The 11,727-nt window shown below is 43.8% G+C and overlaps 1 protein-coding gene across 1 annotated transcript; it reads left to right on the top strand.

Moving 5' to 3' along the window:
- Window positions 1-1,666: 1,666 nt before the first annotated feature.
- ADIPOR1 (adiponectin receptor 1) lies at window positions 1,667-9,832 on the top strand (the record flags this gene model as incomplete). The annotated part of the gene is made up of 7 exons (XM_084245304.1): window positions 1,667-1,807; window positions 3,464-3,580; window positions 5,054-5,225; window positions 5,707-5,893; window positions 7,795-7,982; window positions 9,155-9,348; window positions 9,704-9,832. The coding sequence occupies 7 exons, from the start codon at window positions 1,667-1,669 to the stop codon at window positions 9,830-9,832; spliced, it is 1,128 nt and encodes a 375-aa protein (XP_084101430.1).
- Window positions 9,833-11,727: the final 1,895 nt, after the last annotated feature.

An 11,727-nucleotide genomic window follows, 5' to 3' on the forward strand; every position in this document is an offset into this window, starting at 1 on the left:
ATGTTTTTATAGTGAGCCATGGAAAATAAAGACAGTGTCTTCCTCAGGGGCAAAGTCATGCTTACCACACATTATAAAGATTTGGGTTCCCTGAGCTTAAGTTTCCCCTCCTGTAATGCAGCCCACTCCACATGCTGGTGTCACCTGGCCATCTTTGTATTGCCCCATGGGTATCAGGTAAGCAGTGCAAGAAAATGCTAATATTCTGGCTACTAATACTGCTATGAGTAATGAAGTCCTCTGCTTCAAAGGAGGGAGGTGACGGGAACTAGTAACTTACAAGATAGTGAAACTTTTTGGGCACTTTCTCCCTCTTTTCAATATTATTTTCATCTCCCTAAGGCCTGATTAAAGATTGCTGCCTAAATCCAACTCAGGAAAACCTGAAATGTTTTGAGACTTTTTTCCTAGAAAACTGAGTTCTGGATTTCTCTGATTTTTCTAAAGGATCCATGTGCCTGTCTCTAGTTTCTGAAAAACTAGTATGAGTGGGGCTTAGTTATGAGCTATGGTGGCTGGACAAGCTCTTGCTGAGCCGGTTGTTTGGTATGTGTGTGGCAAAGGGCAAGGCAGGGGCTGCCTCCTGGGGTTCAGCTTCCTGCTTCCAGGTAAGTTATCGCTTGCTTGAAAGAGGGATTGTGGTGAAAGTTTGATATCCAAGTGTTGAAACCAGGCTATAATCCTATAATAGTACCAGTAGCCCTACAGAGAAACTAAACCACTGGGTATCTAGACCATGACCAAGTTCCTTTTGCATACCAAGCACACTTGTCTGATCATTTGTAGATAAAGCCCCACTGAGTTCAGTTGGCATTTAATTCATTTTGAAGCCTGGGTGGTATTGTAATTACAACCAGGTATTGGCTTCATAGTTTTGCTCCTTAGGCCCAAATCCAGGTCTTTCTTGGGCAGAACAACTTTGGGAACAGTAGGCTAGACTCTCCTCTCCAGATGGAGATGCCATACCTGTGGGAGGGAGTTGAAGGTGGGTGTGACAGTTTGGCACAATAACCCCAGATCCCTTGAAGATAAGTGACTGGGTTTATATTTTTAGCCTTCTGCATAAGATTGGTGAGGCTCTGAGCACAGAGTGACATTAAAGAGGGAGAACAATGGGCCTCCCCGGTGGCACAGCAGTTGAGCGCTGGGTTGCGAAGCTGCCCGCAGCCTCTGCAGCGCCGGTTCAATCCCTGGCTGCTCCCCGGCCACCGGAGGAGGGTCCCACATGGCTCACGGACCTCTCCTGCCGCCCACTGCTCCCCTCAGCAGTGTACTTCGGTCCTTCTGCCTGCTCTGCTCCCCACTCTGGCTCTGGTGAATTCTCTCACCCTCCCGTGCTTCTGACTGTACCCAGTGCTTGTATGTATAAATAAATAAATAAATAAACAAACAAACAAACAAACAAACAAACAAAAAAAAAAGAGGGAGAACAATGAAAAGATTTCATTCTAGCAATTAATTGGCCATTAGAATTGGAAACAGGGTATGGCTGATTAGCTGTATTCTATTCAGTACTGACTTGTAGAAATAGAGGAATCAACTATAAATACTCTTCTGTTTGTGTTTACTTTCAAGGTCACCATCACAGGGAGATCTCTGCCTCCTGGGCTGAGAGACCCCACCTTTCCCCCAAGCTGAAACCGTGGTGTATTGAGGTACCAGCCAGATGTCTTCTCACAAAGGGTCTGTGGTGGCACAGGCCAATGGGGCTCCTGCCAGTAACAGAGACACCGACACAGTGGAGCTGGCTGAACTGGGGCCCCTGCTGGAAGAGAAGGGCAAGCGAGCAATTGCCAACCCAACCAAGGTGAGTCATCTTCCCAAGTCCTCCCCTCGGTCAGCATCTCTCCTTTGGCCTTGGACAGAATCCATTTTTTAAGATCTCAACTCCTCCCAAAGGGGAACCATTGCATCCTGGGAAAATCTCTATCCCTCTCGTTAGCACACTGTTAGTTATCTTTTTGTTTTTCCCATTGTAAACTAAATCCATTAAGTAATCAGTAAATACCTTCGAGTTGAATGAAGGAAACAGTCAGTGAAGATTTGGTTTGGTTTCATATAACAAACAAAAATCCTTCACAGCTATCTGTCTCACATAAAAGGATTCTGGAAGTAACCAATCCAACACTGATGTGGAGGCTTCACTGCTCTCAGGCACCTATCTAGCTCCTCCATCATTTTTCTTCCTTTTTTTTTTTTAAGATTTATTTATTTATGCATACAAGAACTGGGGAACAGGCCAGAGGTGTGAGGGCGATGAGAGGATTCACCAGGGACAGTGGGGAGCAGAACAGGCAGATTGACCAAAATACACTGCTGAGGAGAGCAGGGGCAAGTCAGGAGAGGTCTGCTGCGCCATGTGGGTCACCTCCCTGGCCAGGGATCAAACTCATGCTGCAGTGGCTGTGGATAACTTCATAGTGTTGCGTCCTAACCCCTTGCGCCATCAGGGAGGCCTCTTCCTTCATTTTTTATGTGTTACCTGTCACACCTACATTCTAACCACCAAAAAGGAGGAAAGGGGATGAAGAAGGGTCCACCCTTTCTGAAGGCATCCTGTAGTACTTCCATTTATATATCTCAGCCAGAACTTAGTTCCATGTGATATTCCAGCTGCACTGGAGGTGAAGCAATATACCCTTCTCATTGGGTCTGCGTAAAATTACAATAATGCCTCCCTGAATAAAACCAAGAACTTTGCTACTGAAGAAAAGAGAGAAAGAATGGATATTGGGGTAGGTAAGCGAAACACTGTATCATAAAATCTAAGAGGGACCATTTGTTTACCTGAGACCATCGGCAGGAGAAAGACTAGCCCAAAGGAGGAGCTGAGCCGCCAGGCTCTCAGTCTCTATGGAGTGGAGCCCTGGGACCAGAGGAAGGTTTCTCCGCCTGCTGGGCCAGCACTCTCCCCTGTGCACACCATGGCATGGCCTGTGCTCCTGAGAGCTGCTGTGGATACAGAGTTTCAGTCATGATATCATCCCCAGAGTCCTGAACAGGGAACTATGTACAGACTTAAATTGTGAAGGGAATCTCTGAGACACAATGTCTTTTTCCTTGTTTTGGAATTTTAGTGATCTGGAAGAGAAAAATATTTGGGGAATCTGGGGAAAATTGATAACCATTATCCTGGAGATAAGGATGGGCCATTCAGACTTAAAGAACGTCTAGGACTAGTATGCTCATCTGATCCTGTGTCCCTCCATTGCCAGCCCCACCAGTCTGTCTCCTCAGCACTGAATCAAACTTACCTTCTAGCATTTACACAGTATAACAAATCTTAAGTTACAGTGTTGTGAACTCAGCAACTGTCATGCATTTGGAGAAAAAATCACAAGCCTGATGTGTAGGAGAGACTGAGCAGTAAGCATTGAATTCGAGTTTCTCTGGATCTCTCTGATCTGGAATTGTTTATGAGATGTCTCCTAGGATTGGTTTTTCTTCATTTTTTCTCCTACAGGCAGAAGAAGAGCAAGCATGCCCAGCGCCCCAGGAGGAAGAGGAGGAGGTGCGGGTGCTGACGCTTCCCCTGCAGGCCCACCATGCCATGGAGAAGATGGAGGAGTTTGTGTATAAGGTGCAGCCTGATAACCTGTGTCCTGGAAGGGGAAGGGCCGTAGGCCTGCTTGGGTGTTCCAGCAGCAAGCCTGCCCTAGGTTGAAGAAGAGCTTTTACACTAGTGGGTGGATTTTGTTTTTACTTAGGTGAAGTAAATGTAAGGGAAGACAGGCTAAGTTTTTATGGCCTGCTGTGTTCAGAATACATCTGGAACAGGCGTTCTTAACTTTATTGGGCTATTGATCCCTTTTCCAGTATCAGAATATTTAAATGTGATAATATGGATTCCTTTATTAATAAACATGCATTAATAATAAGCCATAGCACTTCATTAAAACTTATAATTAGTACAGGGGCCTCCCTGGTGGTACAAGGGATCAAGACATAGCACTGTGTAGCTATCTGAGTGCTGTGCACTTGGTTTGATCCCCAGCCAAAGAGCTACCCCCATAGCACAGCAGACCTGTCCTGGCTCACCCGCTGTTCCCCTCAGCAATGTATTTCAGTGGATCTGCCTGTTCTGTTCCCTACTCTGTCTCTGGTGAATCCTCTTGCCCCTCACACTTCTAGCCTGTACCCCAGTTCTTGAATACACAAATAAATAAATCTGTAAAAGGGGGTGGGAAGTGTACGGGGATTATAACCAAGATGAAATGCATACATTGTGCAAAAATGAAAAATGATGTAAAAAATATATAAAATAAAATAAAATTTAAAAATAAATCTGTAAAAAAATTTATAATTAGTATATATCTACAAATATTTTTATGTATCTACAAAACTTATGTATAAAAATAATGATTTCTACTGATGACAGTCACAAGTTTTAATATTACTGTGATTTGTTGTCCACATTTATAAGTTTTAGTTAGAGATACATGAAAAAAAAAAGATAATTTTATTTCCAAATTCCCATCTACTTCTTGGGTTCTGTTAATTGTCCATGTAATTAGATTAAGAATTCTTGCTCTAAAAAGACCATCTCAGCCTAGTATAATTTTAGAATACAATGGAGAGAAAGGGTAGAGCAGGGCCAACCAGAAGCTCCTGGAAGAGAGGGGCAAATGAGGGATAAAATGTGTATTTTTAAAACCATATATACAATAAAATTTATTTAAAAAAATTAAATAAATAAATATTAAAAAAAATAAATATGCTACTCAAAAAAAAAACCATATGTATAATTCTATTTCTTTTTTTCCATTCATAATATTTATTTAATTTTGAAATTTCAGGTAGCTTAAAGGAGATCCTGCCAGTAACTAACATAAGAACAGAGGCTTTTTTTAAAAGTGGCTAAGATATGGGTCACACTGTGCTGGCCTTATCCCTGCTATGTCTTGGGTAGCACCAGGTGCAGGCTCGTTCCCCTTATTACCTGGGGCCATTCAGAGCCTGCTTGGCCTCCTCCTAGATGGCTCTACTTTACCCTTAGCCTTGGGGAAATGGGGGTTCTCTGGAGTCTCACTGAGAGAGAACGTATCTATCGCAGGTCTGGGAGGGACGCTGGAGAGTCATCCCATATGATGTGCTGCCTGACTGGCTGAAGGACAATGACTACTTGCTACATGGCCATCGGCCACCTATGCCCTCCTTCCGGGCTTGCTTCAAGAGCATCTTCCGCATCCATACAGAAACTGGCAACATCTGGACCCACCTGCTTGGTGAGTGATATGGATGGAAAATGTCTTCTTAAATGCCAAGGGAGTCTATAACCTTTGTCCATGGGAAGGAAGAAGGGCAAAGGTGTTCTGATTGATGAGTAGCTGGCACTGTTCCTCCAAATTATCAGTGAGCTTGGGTGATTCTTTATCACTGATCCTTGAAATGGGGGAAGGGAAGCCTCACCACAGGAGAAGATACTGGAAATACATGTTCTCATGTGATCCCTGGCACAACTTCTCTAGATAGAAGCAATTCCTTCTAGTTCATAAATTCTCCTTGTCAAGACAAAATGCTAACATTTCCCAAAAAATGGGTTTTATCTGGGATTTATATGATTGGTGCCATTTTTTCCTGAAATTTCAGACTGTAGTTCCCACAGTTTCACCCTGTAGTTCACTGATTTAGTACCATAGACTGTCAAAGTGCGTTTATTCCCTTTTTCCTCAGACTTTCTGGTGTTTTTTTTTCTCCCTCCTGTAGGTTTCGTGCTGTTTCTCTTTTTGGGAATCTTGACCATGCTCAGACCAAATATGTACTTCATGGCCCCTCTACAAGAGAAGGTGGTTTTTGGGATGTTCTTTTTGGGCGCAGTGCTTTGCCTCAGTTTCTCCTGGCTCTTTCACACCGTCTATTGTCACTCAGAGAAAGTCTCTCGGACGTTTTCCAAGTGAGTTGAAAGCGTGTCAGTAAAGACCAGGTACTATTGATGCAGCTGGTGAGCTGACTGTTAACTGATTGCTGGGAATTCCAGTGCTCGTAAAGCGTCCCCAGTTTGCCAGAAGAAAGACATTCTATTTGGGGACTATAATAGAGTGATAAGCTTTTCTCCTACATCCTTCATGAAAAAATTCACTACTTAGGGCCTCCCTGGTGGCGCAGCCGTTGAACGCTGGGTTGCGAAGCTGCCCGCAGCCTCTGCAGCGCCAGTTCGATTCCTGGCCTCCAGGCGAGGGTCCCACATGGCGCGCAGACCTCTCCTGCCGCCCACTGCTCCCCTCAGCAGTGTACTTTGTCTGTTTGCCTGCTCTGTTCCCCGCTCTGGCTCTGGTGAATTCTCTCACCCTCCCACGCTTCTGACTGTACCCAGTGCTTGTATAAATAAATAAATAAATCTTTTAAAAAAAAAATTCACTACTTCCATCTCAACAGATGAAATCCAGTTGTGGAATATATTTTCTTTTTCTTTTTTTTTTTTTTTTAATAGAGGCATGTTTTATTTATTTATTTATCTGTTTGTTTGTTTGTTTATACATGCACTGGGTACAGTCAGAAGCGCGGGAGGGTGAGAGAATTCACCAGAGCCAGAGCGGGGAGCAGAGCAGGCAGAAGGACCGAAGTACCCTGCTGAGGGGAGCAGCGGGCGGCAGGAGAGGTCTGCACGCCATGTGGGACCCTCCTCCGGTGGGCGGGGAGCAGCCGGGGATTGAACCAGCGCCGCAGAGGCTGCGGGCAGCTTCGCAACCCAGCGCTCAACCGCTGCGCCACCGGGGAGGCCCTGTGGAATATATTTTCTACCTGCACAATACTATCCCTTAAGAAACTTGCAGTGCCACTGTGCTGCATTCTGAGACCAAGTACCAAGTGCTATCTTAGCTTCCTATTGGCCAGAGTCAAGCAGGCGTGGTACTCCGTGCTTCGTCTGCTGGTGCTCCAGCCCAGCTGTTGAGTCACGCTTATCTGTGCTGCCCATGTGTTGCTGGAAGCCCCAGATGTCTGCCATCTCCTGCTTTCCATACTCTCAGCTCCGAGCTTGGAGCTCTGTTTGTTTGTTTGTTTTTATTGTTGTTGGTTTTGGATTGGCGGTGGGTTTATTGTGTTTTTCCCAACAATACCCATTAGAAGAACACATTTTTATCATGAAAAATGTCAACTGAAACAAAACAGTACCCTTAATAATATTCCCAACTTGGGCCTCCCTGGTGATGCAAGGGGTTAAGCACCGCACTATAAAGCTATTACAGCCTCTGCAGCACAAGTTCAATCCCCGGCCGGCCAAATAGAAACCCACATGGTAAAGCAGACCTCTCCTGTCTCACCCGCTGCTCCCCTCAGCAGTGTATTTCAGTCCGTCTACCTGTTCTGTTCCACACTCTGTCTCTGGTGAATTCTCTCTCTCTCACACACACACACCCCCCGCATCTCTGGCCTGTACCCCAGCTCTTGTATGCATAAATAAATAAATCTTTAAAATAATAATAATAATAATAATACCAACTTAAGAGTTTTGTTTTAGAATTCAACCTGGCAGGACTAGAGACTATTCAGAGCCTTCCTGAGTACAGAGCTGAGAACCAGTGAGATCGAAGCATCAACTAGCAGTTCACAACTAAGGCGGGGGACTAAAGTTCTGTGATCAGGGCTTCTTGGAATATTTCTACTGAAGAATATAAGTGCCTGACTTTGTGGGATTTTAATCCAGGTTATAGGATAGGTTGTATGGGAAGTGAGACTAGGGTTGGTCAGATCTGGGACCAGATAGAGAATGGAATGAACCAGTTAAATAAATGAAAGGGGTTCTTCATTTCTTCCACACTGGCTGATTTCACTTTTTGTGGTGCTCTTTTTTAGACTGGATTATTCAGGGATTGCCCTCTTGATTATGGGGAGCTTTGTCCCCTGGCTCTATTATTCCTTCTACTGCTCCCCCCAGCCACGGCTTATCTACCTCTCCATCGTCTGTGTCCTGGGCATTTCTGCCATTATTGTGGCACAGTGGGACCGTTTTGCCACCCCTAAGCACCGACAAACAAGAGCAGGTAAGTAGAATACATGGTGTAAACCTCATAGGTATTTGGACCTTGGTTTGCAACCTAAGGTTTGCAGTTTGGGGACCCCACCCAAATCTTGATTTGTATTTAAAGCTTTCAAAACTGCAAGACTTTTCAAAGCTCAATTCCCTTAAGTTTCATATGACTTCAGTCGATGGCTAATAGGACAGATCATTACCAACTGGTCAGTTAGCTGCAAGTATAGATATGAGAGCTCTTATATTTGGTTTGAGAAAGTTTTATTTAAAAAAACTTAACCAAGCACTGTCATTTTAGTGGCCTTAGTCCTAAGTATTCAAACCATGGGGTTAAATTTAAAACACCCAGAGTTATTTTACTAAGGGAATGGAATGCTTGGGTTGGTGAATAAAATACCTTGAGCATAAACATTGGTTAACGACTAAGACTATAGCTATAAGCATAAACATCTTTGTGTTGTCCAATCTAGACTCTTATTTTAAACTTTATTACTTCAAACAAAACACGAATTAAGTATTAATCTTCTACGCTTTAGGCTTTTTAATACCTGTTGTGTTTTACCCTTCAATGAAAAGAAATATTTATCAAAGACCATCTTCTAGGCATTGTGCCTACCAGGGGCTTCTACAGTGATAGAGAAGGTAGTCCTTACCTCCCTTCATGTAGAGTGTAGTGACATGGAGACAGGTGCCCATTCTTCCCTCATGCTTTATCTGTGTGTACCAGCAGCCACGGACACCTTGTGGATTGGGTATAGCTATCTACTCAGGAGGTTGGGGTCCTGCTTACTTAAGCCTACTACGATCTTAGCGGGAAACCTGTCCTACTCCTCACTGGCTTGCAAGACACCTGAAGCTTTGCCATCTAAGTTCTGTATCCAAGTCAGCACTCAGAGGATTGTGACATATTATTTTCGCCTAGGCTTCTTAACAGATAAATGAGAGTGGGAGATGTTTGTTCTTGGTGATCTTTAAAAGGTAATCGCTGTATAAGCCCTTATCCAGCCCTCTCCCCATTCTGGACGTTGAAACAACATCTGTTACCTATCTAAATTTCCTTAGCACGTTCTATTCACCGAAATGTAGCTAATTACCATAAACATTTGAATTCTGGAGTAACAGTGTCTTCCAGATAGTCTTTTCTATTTCCTTGCTTGACAAGCTTACCTTGGCTTTGTTCAGGAGTGTTCCTGGGACTTGGCTTGAGTGGCGTCGTGCCCACGATGCACTTTACTATCGCCGAGGGCTTCGTCAAGGCCACGACAGTGGGCCAGATGGGCTGGTTCTTCCTCATGGCTGTGATGTACATCACCGGAGCTGGCCTTTACGCTGCTCGGATTCCTGAGCGCTTCTTTCCTGGAAAATTTGACATATGGGTAAGAAAGAACTCCCCCCACAGGGCCCGTGATGGTGTGTGAGCTGCCCAAAGTTAAAGGTTGGGATAGAAGGTGGTGGGAGACGCAGGGAAGATGCATGTTGGGGGGTACACATGTATACATAGGGAAACGGAGGGAGGGGGGAAACCAATAGTAACATTTTGTGTGTCACTGACAAGCTGTCTCTGTAAAATTTTCTACAACAAATATATCACGTTTACAATGTAAAAAAAAAAAAAACACACATTTTAAGGAGAAACTAGAAGAGGTAAATACTTTCTCTGATTTATTTCTCCAATTATTCTGATCTCTCCTTGCCATTATTCTAAAGGCTCTTCTCTTGTTATTCCTACAGTTCCAGTCTCATCAGATTTTCCACGTCCTGGTGGTGGCGGCAGCCTTTGTCCATTTCTACGGTGTCTCCAACCTTCAGGAGTTCCGTTATGGCCTAGAAGGTGGCTGTACTGATGACTCCCTTCTCTGAGCCTTCCTACCTGAGAGGTAGAGGAGGAACTTCCCAAGTGCTTTTAAAAATAACTTCTTTGCTGAAGTGAGAGGAAGAGTCTGAGTTGTTTGTTTCTAGAAGAAACCTCTTAGAGAATTCAGTACCGACCAAGCTCTAGCCCACTTTCACACCTTGCCCAGTGGGTACTGGGCAATAAACTTTCCATTTTCCTAGCTGAGGAGAGTGGGAGTGGCCAAACTCAGCCATCCTCCCCTTAGCAGGCCCCCTCCTCGGCAAGGCAACTGCTGTCCCCTTGCAGAGACAGTACATTGAAGCTCATGTTGAGATTTTAGACCTCCAACCATTTTGGGGAAAGAATGATGGACTGGGACTCTTCAGAAGTTGTTTCTGGAGGAAAATGTCCCTTCCTTACCCCATCCTTACTTTGTAACCTGGCTTATAACAGGCCATCCATTTTTGTAGCACACTTTTCAAAAACAATTATAACCCGGTCCCATTCTTTCTAGAGCCTGGATCTGCTCACACAGCAGGAAGAACAAAGCCACCAACTTTTACATAGCCCGGCTAATCATGGAAGTGTCTCCAGGCTTCAAATAACTTGAGTTTTAATTTTTTTTTTTCTTGGCAGAGTAATGTAAAATTAAAATGGGGAAAGATATTTAATATTTAATACTAAGCTTTAAAAAGAAACCTGCTATCATTGCTATATATCTTGATGCAAAGACTATGATGATAATTAAAGAAAGTACAGAAGACACTTGGCATTCAAATATCTGATGTGTGGCCTCAAGTATTTTCACATAACACAAAGGATTAAGACCAGTAAAAAATTTCTGATTCTCTGAGGAACAAACTTGAACACAGGCATCGACAAGCTGACATGCACAGGCCAGTGAATAAGTCTGATTGAATACCTAGCATCTCAATATAGCTTTATTTTTCTCTGCATATTGCAGACGTTACAGAATTTAGAGTTTAGTGCTGTTAAAATGGCCTTGTGTAAGGTGGTCTCATAAAGGGTTACTCCATGCCTTTCTGTTCCTTTATGGATTGTACTCAACCTCACATGAGTTTTGTTCATCAGAAAGTATAAGGCCCACAGTAATCAGTTCTGAGCTAATTGGGTACTTAGGTGTCCTTTTGAGTTATAAAGTCAGGTATACTTCAAGGATCAGGTTTATTCAACTGGAAAAACAAAAATCCTCCTGAAAAACAGTCCAACTAGGCCAACAAAGGAAACATTTCTCAACCTCGAGTAGTAATCAGGGAGATGTAACTTAAAACCAGAGCGATAAACCATTGCACACCAACCAGACTGGCACACATTAAAAGCTCTGATACTGTGTGTTTGTGCGGGGGTAGGGGGTGGGGAGGGGCGGGGCCTGCACTTCAGCAGGACCACCATGTGGATGGTGGACAAGCGCAGAGCAGATGCACATGTGGCAATACGGTTCGTGAAGCAACACAGTGATGTGTATCTGAACTCCTACAAAAATGCTGGTTTTGCCCCACTACATGGTTTCATAACTCACTCATGGATCACAATTTAGACTCAAAAACACTGCCAGTGAGAAACCTGACTTGTACCCAAAGATCCACTGCAGCTCTGTGGTAGCAGCATTCTGCCAACAAGCCAAATGTCCAAAAGGGTTGAGCAGAAAAATCTTGGTTTATTCCTAGACTGAAACACTACCAGTGAAAATGACCTCATGGTAATAAGCAACAAAGGGAGGGAAGCAAGTTACTGAAGAATACATCTGCAACTGCATTTATGTGATGTTCAGAAATTTGCAAAACTAATGATAGTTTAAGGATACAAACGGTAAAAACTTTAAAAAGGAAATGTTAATTCAGAAAAATGACTACTACCTCTAAGGGGTAAGAACAGGATGGGAGCAGAAGGGCATGCTGCC

This window comes from Talpa europaea (genome assembly GCF_964194135.1).
Source record: "Talpa europaea genome assembly, chromosome: 10".
NCBI lineage: Eukaryota > Metazoa > Chordata > Mammalia > Eulipotyphla > Talpidae > Talpa > Talpa europaea.